The sequence below is a fragment of the Oncorhynchus nerka genome, linkage group LG27, assembly GCF_034236695.1.
Source record: "Oncorhynchus nerka isolate Pitt River linkage group LG27, Oner_Uvic_2.0, whole genome shotgun sequence".
Classification (NCBI taxonomy): domain Eukaryota; kingdom Metazoa; phylum Chordata; class Actinopteri; order Salmoniformes; family Salmonidae; genus Oncorhynchus; species Oncorhynchus nerka.
Window position 1 is genome coordinate 35,547,282 of NC_088422.1, and position 13,103 is coordinate 35,560,384.

The window sequence follows — 13,103 nt, forward strand, 5'->3', positions numbered from 1 at the left end:
GTATGTGCTGTGAGCAGGACTTGTGGTCAGTAAAGGGGGCCATAGGATATTACAACACTAAGACTTTGCCCCTGGACACTGAGCCTACGAAAAGTCAATAAGGAAGTCTGCCATGCAGCCAGGGTCTTTGTGCCAATTTCAGAATGTGGTATGTGAATGTTTTTTTCATACGAGTGTCTTTATGTATTTGTACCTTGTAATTAGCCATTATGTATGGGTGCATGCTATGTCCTGACCTGTTGAAGAATAAAGACTTTCTGATGAAGAGATGAATCACCACCCAGACTCATTTCTGTTTGACCTGTAGCTGTCAGTGGGTTATCAGACAGTGAGAGCACACATGCAAAAACACACACACACACACACACACACGGTGTCGGACTTACAGTACCATTAGGCAACTAATGCAATTGCCTGGGGCCTCATAACTCAAGGGTGCCTTGTGAACTGGGCATAATTTTGTTTAATAATTCATTATTTTTTCATTAATTCATTATCTTCCTCCTCTGCTCCTCTGGCCCTCCTCCACCGATCTAATTTGTCTCTAGTTTTTGAACAGTTGGGTCTATTAGTTATTACCCCATGCCGGAAAGCTATGACAAAACCGCAATAGAAAACGATGCAGATCTTTTTTCTACACACAATTATCTCCCTGATGTTTTCCCAAACTTTCCAATACCTTTCTGATGCAAATAAAAAATAATTACACCTTTCCCATATTCAAGTCATTTGAAATATCTTATTAGCCTTATGAACATAGAAACTTGGTTGCAGTTTGTATCTGTGCTAGAATGGTTGAAAAGTTCATAAAATGAAATAATATATTAGTATTGGTCGATATTGCAAAGACAATATCAGATAAAGGCCTGTATTGGCCCTGAATCCCTAAATTGAAAGTGTAAAAACGGATAGAAAATATGCAGGCTAGAAATGATAATGAACCTAGGACAAGGCTATATATTTTAAAACAACTGAGCTTTTTCTGGCTCGCAAATGACTTTTGACTAAGAAATCTGTGTAGCTCTTCATTTAGTTTTAAAATCCCAATGTGGCCCTCAAGACGAAATTACATATATATATACGGTATATATCTTTTTTACACTTTAGCAGATGCACATACCTAGGGCAATTTTCAGTAGTGAGTGAGTGCCTTTTTGTACTTTTTCCCATACTGGTCCCCTGTGGGAACTAAACCCACAACCCTGACATTACAAGTGCCCTGCTCTACCAACTGATCCACAGGGGACTCACCCCAATGCAAAGACCTTTACAAGTGTGATCATTTCAGTTAGCATTTTCATTCTTCTTTGTTCATCAAAGAAAAGACCTGGCTCCGAACAGCTCTTCGTTCAGTAGCCATGATTGCTTTAAATGGGTGGTTGTCTCACTGGCCTCTACCTGGGGCCTCCGAATCCGAAGTCCGCCCATTCACACACACACCCGAAGTAGTCTGTCTGGACGGCTCCTCATTAAAATAGTGGGATGGGTTTATATTTGGACGTCAGAGTTTAATCTAACTGATGACGTACCCTTGGAGGAGTGACCGCGAGTCAGACGTTTTGGTACATATTGTTCACGGACGTTTCTGAAAACTAGAACTGATATAATGTCAACAACTAGAAAAAAACGACCTTTCCGCGCTTATTTGTAGCGAGTAGCCTACAACATAAAGAGTTGGCTGTCACAAAGGGTTGGTCAAGCAAGCTCTGTTATGAATTATTGCTGATCAGGGTGCCTTCAATCTGTCACTGCAACATTTAGTTTACAGCAACAAGGAACACTTTCAATTCTCCAGTATTCTATTCTCAGGTCTAATCCAAACCACCAAACCCACCTCCCACCAGTCTGATGTGGCAAGGAATCGGAATGGATGTATTTCCTGGACGGAGTAAAATATGACATCTCGGGTTGTATTTATATCCGTGTTGCTGCTGTTGTGGTGTCACTGTCGCCATGTTTTGGGCTCCGGTGATTCTGGGATCGGGATAGTTCCGTCTCCAGACGGATCCGCCGACGGTGCTGATCTGCTCTCTATGGGGACCATGGTGGACACACACTCCGCGATGTTACGTCAGGGAAACACAGACGAGGTTAGACTGGTAACGAATTAGATTTCAACCTTGAATCTCAAGCTTTTGTAACTCAATTTTCCCGACAGATGCACCCTGAAATTGCCATTTTTTCTTCAGAAAAAAATATTGTTGATCTGATTTGCCAAGTTTAGTGGTGTTGAGCAATAGCTGCACAACTGGCCAACTATTCAAGTAGGCATGCATGCGCATGTTGTATCTGGTCTCGTGACAGTTGTTTGTGAGGGCAACCTTTTTGCTTTAAGTTCAATTTGATATTATTTTTCGAGTGTTTTAAATCCTTCTCACATTTCCTTCATCTGCACTACAATGAAATAACACATGACATCCACCATATTGTTATATTTTACGTTAACATTTGATATTTTAGTCATTTAGCAGACGCGCTTACCCAGAGCGATTTACAGTAGGAGTGCAATCTTTTCATACTTTTTCTTTTCTTCTCCGTACAACTGTGTTCTGCTCAGTGCAGTAGATCATTGATGACGATGTATTTATTTGAAAGCTTCCCCTCTCTTCCAGTGTGATGTAGTAATTAAGTATTTGTGTGTGTGTCTTTCAGTGTGACATTGTGATGAACCTGAGTGCTGCTGATCGATGTGCGTTTGTGAAGGCCACTCCAGACTGCAGTATGGAAGACAGCTTCATCAACTACCTCAAGATGGCCTTCTGTCTACTACCACCCAACCTAACACCCCTCACTATCACACTCTGCGTAAGCACACTGTGTGCGTGTGCACGCAGACCATTATTACATGCGTTATTACAGGCATTATACACAAATTTGTCATTAGAAAGTGTTCTTAATCAAAATTACCTACATGCATTTAAATAAGGAATCTGAAGCAACCTCAATCGGGGCTAGTATCATGAACACGAATAAAAGCTGCCACTTCCCCTTGTTCTGAGTAGAGCTTCCTCAAACTGAGCCATGCAGTAAAACTCATGAGTCAGGGTTTAATTCAGGACTTCTTCTCACAGAGCTGAGTTAGTCTGGGTTACTTACTCCCCATAGGCCCATACTGTATTCACCTCATAGGCTCAATACTGCACACTTTACACTGTTCTTACCCCATAAACCTAGTCGTATATACTAATGATTTTGGGGGGGAGAAAGAGACTCAATACCTGCTTGTCGATATGAAAGTTATTTTTATAAACACTGATATTTCAGCCATGTCAGAAAACTAATCTAACTAATCTCTTTCCCCACCTCTCTACAGATTATCTGGTTGTTAATCTTGTTCATAGTTCTCGGACTGACGGCGTCAAAGTTGTAAGTTTCTCTCACATGTTCTGTTTCCAGCATATCTTTACTGAACATGAGTTTTGTAACACTCTCTCTCGCTACCTGTACACTGGCTGTAAAGAGATAGGTATTGTTTGTAATTGTGTTCCGCTGACTGCAGTTACAACAGTGTTATGTTCCGCTGACTGCAGTTACAACAGTGGTATCTCCAGCAGTTCACCCAGTAGTCACTTGACCACTGGAGATAAGTGTGTCATGGTTAAGGTGTGTGTGTGTCTTTTGTTTTCCTCTCAGGGAGATAAGAGTTGCAGTGTTTCTGTTCACCTCTAACGTTTGTGATCAGGTCATGTGATTGATCACATGTATCACAGACAAAGCAGCTGCTCTTTGTGTTTGAACAGTGAAAGCAGAAGCAGTGGTATCAACCAATGAACAGAGCAGTGTTTGATTGAAAGTAAACGGCACAGAAATATTTGGACAGTGCTTGGACTCTGTCAGGGTGTGTTCTATGTTAGCTATTGATTGGTTGAAGGTGTATCTTTGTGTTTATTCTCTCTGCAGCTTCTGTCCCAACCTCTCAGCCATCTCCTCCAGCCTTCGACTCACACACAACGTGGCTGTATCCTTCTACAGGCCTCTCTCTCTCTCTCTCTCTCTCTCTCTCTCTCTCTCTCTCTCTCTCTCTCTCTCTTCCTCTCTCTCTCTCTCTCTCTCTCTCTCTTCCTCTCTCTCTCCCTCTCTTCCTCTTTCTCTCTCTTCCTCTCTCTCTCTCTCTCTCTTCCTCTTTCTCTCTCTCTCTCTCTCTCTCTCTCTCTCTCTCTCTCTCTCTCACACACACACACAACATATTTCCATGCAGTTTGCTTTAAATGTGCTTAAATAATCACCATTGTTACACACAGACACACATACTCATGGACAAACTCTACTCCTGTTCCAGAAGTGTTTTCCCTAAATGTTTGTGTCAGGGTGTGACGTTCCTGGCGCTAGGAAACGGAGCTCCAGATGTCTTCAGTGCCACTGTGGCCTTCTCCCGTCCACACACCGCTGGCCTGGCTATAGGAGCACTGTTTGGTACATGCACACACACACACTGCCTGGCTATAGGAGCACTGTTTGGTACATGCACACTCACTGCCTGGCTATAGGTGCACTGTTCCGTAAACACACACAGAGTTTAATCCCTCGCTCCCTTCGTTCATAGGAGCGGGTATCTTTGTAACCACGGTGGTCGCCGGGTCTGTGTCATTGGTCAAACCCTTCACTGTAGCGTCCCGCCCCTTCCTGCGGGATGTCATCTTCTACATGGCTGCAGTCTTCTGGACCTTCATCATCCTCTACAGAGGAACTATATCACTGGGAGAGACACTAGGTAGACAGACAGACAGACAGACAGACAGACAGACAGACAGACAGTCAGTCCACATTCAACATTACCCTGGGAGCTAAACAACACCAGACGTTTCTTGATTCATAGACACTGTGTTCCGTGTACTTCAGAAGGTAGGAAGACTAGTCACGCTGATGGTTGGGGTGGAATAAGTGTTTGTCTGTTTCTCTCTGCAGGGTACCTTGGGCTGTATGTGGTGTATGTGGTAACAGTCATTGTGAGTGCCTACATCTATAGTCATCAGAAACACTCAGCAACTAGAAGTTCCATCCAGAGCTCAACACACGCACCAGCTGACACACACGTACCAGGTGACACACACACACATATTATGTTCTTATGTCCACGTGGGGACCTAAACTGTATTATCCATTCAAAGTCCTATTTACCCTAACCCTTACCATAACTGTAGCCCTAACCCAAATGCTAACCCTAACCTGTAGTCCTAACCCTAACCTATCCCATAAGCTTAAAATAGCCTTTGTACTCATGGGGACGTGGGAAATGTTCCCCAGAGGGAGAATTGTCCTTGTTTTACTAACCTTGTGGGGACTTTGGGGGATTTTTAGGTCCCCACAAGTATAGCAGAACTAACACACACATACACACACCTACACCCTGTGTGTCTGACAGTTGATTCTCTCTGCAGAGCTCCAGACATCTGAGTCAGACCAGGCTCCTCTTTTATCTAATGGCAGCATCCAGGAGGGCTATGGTAACAACCACAGTCACTGTGCACATTCCACTAAGTTATACCTCTGGGGTGTGCTACGAGAACCAATTCAGTCGAGTGTGTGTGTGTGTGCGTGTATAGACAGTGAGTACCGTCCCCTGCTCCCCTACTGTGAGTCGACCAGTTCCATCCTGCTGAATTCTCTAAACCCGGTGGACAGCAGGACCTGGAGGAGGAAGACCTGGCGCTGGAGGACTGTGAAAATACTGAAGGTGTGTGTGCATGAATGTATGTGTGCGATTTGCTGGTTGCAGATCTGAATGTGTGTCTTTGCACTTTTCATTTGCAGATCTGTAGGAATTAGGGTTAAGGGTAAGGGGAATGGACAAGGGTTGGAAACAGAGCTAGAGCTTGACAGGAGCATCAGTGTGTGTTTGAGTGCGAGTGGTTTGCTGAGCTGCAGTTCCTCCCTAGATGCCACTGGAGTTGCTGCTGCTGCTGACTGTTCCAGTGGTGGATCCTGACAAAGAAGACAGGAACTGGAGAAGACCATTAAACTGCCTCCACCTGATCACTGCGCCGCTGGTTTGTGTGCTCACCTTCAGCTCCGGAGAGTGTGAGTCTGCATGCCTGTGTGGGGTCAAAGAACCTTCATCTCTATTCCTCTCCAGAGGAAGTGTGTTAACTGACTGGACTGGTGTTCTCTCTCTCTGTAGACGGTTTGTATCTGATCGAGGGTCAGTTTCCTGTCTGGGCGTTGACGTTGCTCTTTGGCCTCTTCCTCTCCGCCATAGTCTTCCTCACCACTTCTAATGACCAGCCACCGGCATACCACTTAGTAAGACACACGGACTCATTCGTTCACTCTGTCAATGTTTTTGTTTCTGCTAGGTGTTGTGGTGTTTGTATAATGTGTGTTTTTTTTCAATAGGTGTTCTCTCTGTTGGGCTTTGTGGTAAGTGCGATGTGGATCAGTGCTGCAGCCTCGGAGGTGGTCAGTATCCTGCACATGCTCGGTGTGGTCCTTAGTCTTTCCAACAATTTACTGGGTCTCACACTGCTGGCCTGGGGAAATAGCATTGGGGGTGAGACACACACACACTGCGGTTACCGCTGCCCTCACCTACTAAATATACAAAAGATATACAAAAGACAAACAGACTTCTTAGTTATTGTGGTGTTGAATCTGTTTGTTTCGGTTCCTAGATTGTTTTTCTGACATCACCATCGCTCGCCAGGGCTACCCACGGATGGCATTATCAGCCTGCTTTGGGGGAATCATCTTTAGTATCCTTTTGTGTGCCTGCTGTGCAAGTTAAAAGTGAGTGTGTGTATGTGTCTGCTGGATGTGTGTTTGTGCAAGTTAAAAGCGAGTGTGTGTGTGTCTGCTGGATGTGTTTGTGCAAGTTAAAAGCGAGTGTGTGTGTGTCTGCTGGATGTGTGTTTGTGCAAGTTAAAAGCGAGTGTGTCTGCTGGATGTGTTTGTGCAAGTTAAAAACGAGTGTGTCTGCTAGATGTGTTTGTGCAAGTTAAAAGCGAGTGCGTGTGTGTCTGCTACGTGTAGGTCTATGCAGTCATTTGTGCATCATGTTTCTGCCCTTGATCATGTTCCTCTCAGACATGCTGATTGGAGTGGGCATTGGCTGTCTGATACAGATGTTTAACAACGAGCCAGTGGTGACGGTACGTCTGCTCTTAGCTTCAGTACCATTCACCTCATATATGAACAAAAATATAAACATGCAACAATTTCTAATATTTGACTGAGTTCTTACAGTTCATATAAGGAAATCAGTCAATTGAAATACATTAATTAGGCCCTAATCTATGGATTTCACATGACTGGGAATACAGATATGCATCTGTTGGTCACAGATACCTTTATAAAACCAGTCAGTATCTGGTGTGATCACCATTTGCCTCATGCAGCACGACGCATCTCATTCGTGTAGAGTTGATCAGGCTGTTGATTGTGGAATGTTGTCCCACTCCTATTCAATGGCTGTGCGAAGTTGCTGGATATTGTCAGGAACTGGAACACGCTGTCGTACACACCGACCCAGAGCATCCCAAACATGCTCAATGGCTGACATGTCTGATGAGTATGCAGGCCATGGAAGAACTGGGACATTTTCAGCTTCCAGGAATTGTGTACAGATCCTTGGGACATGGAGCCGTGCATTATCATGCTGAAACATGAGCAGTGGAGGCTGCTGAGGGGAGAACGGCACATAATAATGGCCAGAAGGGAGCAAATGGATACCATTCCACTGATTCCGCACCAGTCATTACCACAAGCCCATTCCCCAATTAAGGTGCCACGAACACCCTGTCGGATGAATGGCATGGCAATGGGCCTCAGGATCTCGTCACAGTATCTCTGTGCATTCAAATGACCATCAATAAAATTCAATTATGTTTGTTGTCTGCCCATACCATAACCCTACCATCGAGCACCCTGTTCACAATGTATACATCAGCAAACCGCTCGCCCACACGCCGCCATACACGTGGTCTGCGGTTGAGGCCGGTTGGCCAAATTCCCTAAAACAATGTCGGAGACGGCTTATGGTAGAGAAATTAACATTAGTCTCTGGCAACAGCTCTGGTGGACATTCCTGCAGTCAGCATGCCGATTGCACACTCCCTCAAAACTTGAAATATCTGTGGCATTGTAGTTTGTGACAAAACTGCACATTTTAGTGGCCTTTTATTGTCCCCAGCACAAGGTGCACCGTGTAATGATCATGCTGTTTAATCAGATTCATGATATACCACACCTGTCAGGTGGATGGATTATCTTGGCAAAGGAGAAATGTTCAGTAACAGGGATGTAAACAAATTTGTGCCAAAAAATGTGAGCAAAATTAGTACGTATGAAAAAATGTTGGGATCTTTTAGTTCAGCTCATGAAACATTGGACAAACATTACATATTGCTTTTATTTTTGTTATATTCTTGTTCAGTGTATATATACACAGTACCAGTCAAAAGTTTGGACACACCTACCCATTTAAGTGGTTTTCTTTCATTTTACTATTTTCTACATTGTAGAATAATAGTGAAGACATCAAAACTATGAAATAACACATATGGAATCATGTTGTAACCAAAAAACTGTTAAACTAATCAAAATATATTTTAGATTCTTCAAAGTAGCCACCCTTTGCCTTGATGACAGTTTTGCACACTCTTGGAATTTTCTCAACCAGCTTCACCTGGAATGCTTTTCCAACAGTCTAGAACGATTTTCCACATATGCTGAGCAGTTGTTGGCTGCTTTTCATTCACTCTTCGGTCCAACTCATCCCAAACCATTTCATTTGGGTTGAGGTAGGGTGATTGTGGAGGCCAGGTCATCTGATGCAGCACTCCATCATTCTCCTTGGTCAAATAACCCTAACAACACAGCCTGTAGGTGTGTTGGGTCATTTTCCTGTTAAAAAACAAATGATAGTCCCACTAAGCGCAAACCAGATGGGATGGCGTATCGCTGCAGAATGCTGTGGTAGCCATGCTGGTTATGTGTGCCTTGAATTCTAAATAAATCACTGACAGTGTTACCAGCAAAGCACCCCCACACCTTCACACCTCCTCCATGCTTCACGGTGGGAACCACACATTCGTAGATCATCCGTTCACCTACTGCGTCTCTCAAAGACAGTCTTTCGAACCTAAAATCTAAAATATGTACTCATCAGACCAAATTACAGATTTCCACCTGTCTACAGTCTCCTCTGAACAGTTGATGTTGAGATGTGTCTGTTACTTGAACTCTGAAGCATTTATTTGGGCTGCAATTTCTGAGGCTGGTAACTAATGAACTTGTCCTCTGCAGCAGAGGTAACTCTGGGTCTTCCTTTCCTGTGGCTGTCCTCAAATTTTCCAGATTGTCTGACCTTCATGTCTTAAAGTAATGATCGACTGTCGTTTCTCTTTGCTTATTTGATTTTTCTTGCCATAATGTGATACCAAATAGGGCTATCTTTGGAATACCACCTCTACCTTGTCACAACACAACTGTTTGGCTCAAGTGCCTTAAGGAAAGTAAGAAATTCCACTAACTTTTAACAAGGCACACCTGTTAATTGAAATGCATTTCAGGTGACTACCTCATGCAGCTGGTTGAGAGAATGCCAAGAGTGTGCAAAGCTGTCATCAAGGCAAAGGGTGTCTACTTTGAAGAATCTCAAATATAAAATATATTTTGATTTGTTTTACAATTTTTTTGGTTACTACATAATTCCATGTGTTATTTCATAGTTTTGATGTATTCGCTATTATTCTACGATGTAGAAAATACAAATAAAGAAAAACCCTTGAATGAGTAGGTGTGTCCAAACTTTTGACTGGTACTGTATATAAGCTGTTTGTAACTGTCTGAAATAAGCATTTTGTAGAGGTAGTGACCAGAGAATTGAATTGGACTGGTACTCCCCTCTTGCAACAGCTTGATTTTATCTGTGTGTTAAAATGTGCCAAAGGTTAGTTTCTCATTTATTTTCTCCACCCCCTCTCGCTCTAACCCCCACCCCTTTACACCACCCAGTTGGAACCAGAGGGTTTGTTGACCTGGGTTCTAGCAGGTTCTCTGGGTCTCTCTCTGGTCTTCTCCTTCATCCTAGTTCCTCTGCGTTGTTTCCACCTGGGCCGGGCCTATGGAATCTTCCTCCTGCTCTTCTATGTAGTCTTCCTCCTGGTTGCGCTGCTCACAGAGTTCGGCTTTATCCACACCTGAAGCCTGTACGAGATGGTTTGGACCAGTCTGATAGAGCCACCTGTGAACACTGACCAGACGGGTTCGAGACCTGAGAGACTTTCCTCTTCCTGGGAGAGATGGAGTCACAGCCAATCACACTGTGCCTTAACGGAGTTGGAACCAATCAGACTGTGATTTAACTTTTGTCTGTTTACACTGACTATATTTTTTATATTTAGATCGCCATTAGCTGTTACATAAGGACCATCTTCTCTTACTGGGGTCCACACAAAACAATTACACACATATACAGAAATAACAGTAACACACAGTTTTAAAGTAACCCATGTACTGACAAGGGAGTAAAAAAAATGAAAAAAAGATGCAGTAGCACTTTAAGGGAATTTTCTCCTTTAAATCAATGTGAATGTAGTGTCTCGTAGTGAGAAAAACTGCTGTCTGGAATGGTTGATGTGAGTCAATTGTATAAAATGTGCTCTTTTGTGGGCCTCCCGAGTGACACAGTAGTGCTACCTGTGCCACTAGAGATTCTGGGTTCGAGTCCAGTTTCTTTCGCAGTTGGCCACAACCCGAGAGACCCATGGGGCGGCGCACAATTGGCAGGGATGTCCTTGTCCCACCGCGCACCAGTGACTCCTGTGGCAGGACGGGCGCAGTGCACACGGAGAAGGTCCCCAGGTGTACAGTGTTTCCTCTGACACATTGATGTGGCTGGCTTCCGGGTTAAGTGGGCATTATTGTGTCAAGAAACAGTGCAGTTTGGTCGTGTTTCAGAGGACGCACTGTTCTCGACCTTCGCCTCTCCTGAGTCCGTACGGGAGTTACAGCGATGAGACAAGACTAAACTACCAATTGGGAAAATATCCCCCCCCCCCCCCTTCTTTAAAAAAAAATAAAATGCTATTTGCAACACATTATCGATCATTTTGATTTCCTACTGAATTCTAAATAATATGGCTTAGAAACACCTACGGTGGGGCAAAAAAATATTTAGTCAGCCACCAATTGTGAAAGTTCTCCCACTTAAAAAGATGAGAGAGGCCTGTAATTTTCATCATAGGTACACTTCAACTATGACACAAAAGGAGAAAAAAATCCAGAAAATCACATTGTAGGATTTTTTATGAATTTATTTGCAAATTATGGTGGAAAATAAGTATTTGGTCACCTACAAACAAGCAAGATTTCTGGCTCTCACAGACCTGTAACTTCTTCTTTAAGAGGTTCCTCTGTCCTCCACTCGTTACCTGTATTAATGGCACCTGTTTGAACTTGTTATCAGTATAAAAGACACCTGTCCACAACTTCAAACAGTTAAAACCTGCACCAGGCTGGGTAGACTGAATCTGCAATAGTAAAGCAGCTTGGTTTGAAGAAATCAACTGTGGGAGCAATTATTAGGAAATGGAAGACATAAGACCACTGATAATCTCCCTCGATCTGGGGCTGCACGCAAGATCTCACCCCGTGGGGTCAAAATGATCACAAGACCGGTGAGCAAAAATCCCAGAACCACACGGAGGGACCTAGTGAATGACCTGCAGAGAGCTGGGACCAAAGTAACAAAGCCTACCATCAGTAACACACTACGCCGCCAGAGACTCAAATCCTGCAGTGCCAGACGTGTCCCCCTGCTTAAGCCAGTACATGTCCAGGCCCGTCTGAAGTTTGCTAGAGAGTATTTGGATGATCCAGAAGAAGATTGGGAGAATGTCATATGGTCAGATGAAACCAAAATATAACTTTTTGGTAAAAACTCAACCTGTCGTGTTTGGAGGATAAAGAATGCTGAGTTGCATCCAAAGAACACCATACCTACTGTAAAGCATGTGGGTGGAAACATCATGCTTTGGGGCTGTTTTTCTGCAAAGGGACCAGGACGACTGATCCGTGTAAAGGAAAGAATGAATGGGGCCATGTATCGTAAGATTAGAGTGAAAACCTTCCATCAGCAAGGGCATTGAAGATGAAACGTGGCTGGGTCTTTCAGCATGACAATGATCCCAAACACACCGCCCGGGCAACGAAGGAGTGGCTTCGTAAGAAGCATTTCAAGGTCCTGGAGTGGCCTAGCCAGTCTCCAGATCTCAACCCCATAGAAAATCTTTGGAGCGAGTTGAAAGTCCGTGTTGCCCAGCAACAGCCCCAAAACATCACTGATCTAGAGGAGATCTGCATGGAGGAATGGGCCAAAATACCAGCAACAGTGTGTGAAAACCTGGTGAAGACTTACAGAAAACGTTTGACCTCTGTCATTGCCAACAAAGGGTATATAACAAAGTATTGAGATAAACTTTTGTTATTGACCAAATACTTATTTTCCACTATCATTTGCAAATAAATTCATAAAAAATCCTACAACGTGATTTTCTGGATTTTTTTTCTCATTTTGTCTGTCATATTTGAAGTGTAACTATGATAAAAATTACAGGCCTCTCATCTTTTTAAGTGGGAGAACTTGCACAATTAGTGGCTGACTAAATACCTTTTTGCCCCACTGTATATAGTTCCAACTTCTGAGAAGGGGAACCAATCGTGAAACAGCAAGGCACAGCTATTTAAATCATTTGAATATGGCCCTAAACAAGCTACTTTATGCAGTTGCATCAAACAATGTTATACATTTTTATCAAGGAATTGCATTATTTTACTACTACAGATGTACGATAGCTATAGAGGTAGTACATTATCGTCCCTGATAGATATTTGCAGGTGAAATTGTTGCATATAAAAAGCACCTTTGGTAAAGGATTCTCTTGTTGAAGCTGTCTGAGCTGTGTGTGTATGCGTTAAAGAAGGTGATATCAGGGTAAAAAGCACTTATGCATAGACTCATGTCTAGGTTCTGAGATGATGATTATTGTGTATTGTACCCGTTTAAGATATAAATAAAAACGTCCAAAATCCTTCCTGTAACATCCACACAGAGAATATGGTTAAAATACCATAGGTGTCTATAGCCATGTCTCAGGGCTCGTCTG

The 13,103-nt window shown here is 43.3% G+C and overlaps 1 protein-coding gene across 3 annotated transcripts; it reads left to right on the top strand.

The window, feature by feature from the left end:
- Positions 1-1,554: 1,554 nt before the first annotated feature.
- On the top strand, positions 1,555-13,028 carry LOC115111672 (mitochondrial sodium/calcium exchanger protein-like). 3 transcript variants are annotated; one of them, XM_065011623.1, is made up of 15 exons: positions 1,559-2,090; positions 2,653-2,805; positions 3,314-3,366; positions 3,901-3,958; positions 4,308-4,413; positions 4,544-4,711; positions 4,906-5,040; positions 5,379-5,444; positions 5,544-5,674; positions 5,877-6,018; positions 6,119-6,240; positions 6,334-6,487; positions 6,609-6,689; positions 7,021-7,085; positions 9,952-13,028. In XM_065011623.1, exons 1-15 carry the CDS (start codon positions 1,896-1,898, stop codon positions 10,138-10,140), a joined length of 1,818 nt encoding a protein of 605 aa, XP_064867695.1. In that variant the 5' UTR covers positions 1,559-1,895; the 3' UTR covers positions 10,141-13,028. The 3 variants fall into 3 exon arrangements, with proteins under 3 accessions (XP_064867694.1, XP_029493857.2, XP_064867695.1); XM_065011622.1 differs by lacking the exon at positions 9,952-13,028 and adding an exon at positions 9,507-9,730 and having other exon boundaries at positions 1,555-2,090; positions 5,379-5,674; XM_029637997.2 differs by having other exon boundaries at positions 1,558-2,090; positions 5,379-5,674.
- Positions 13,029-13,103: the final 75 nt, after the last annotated feature.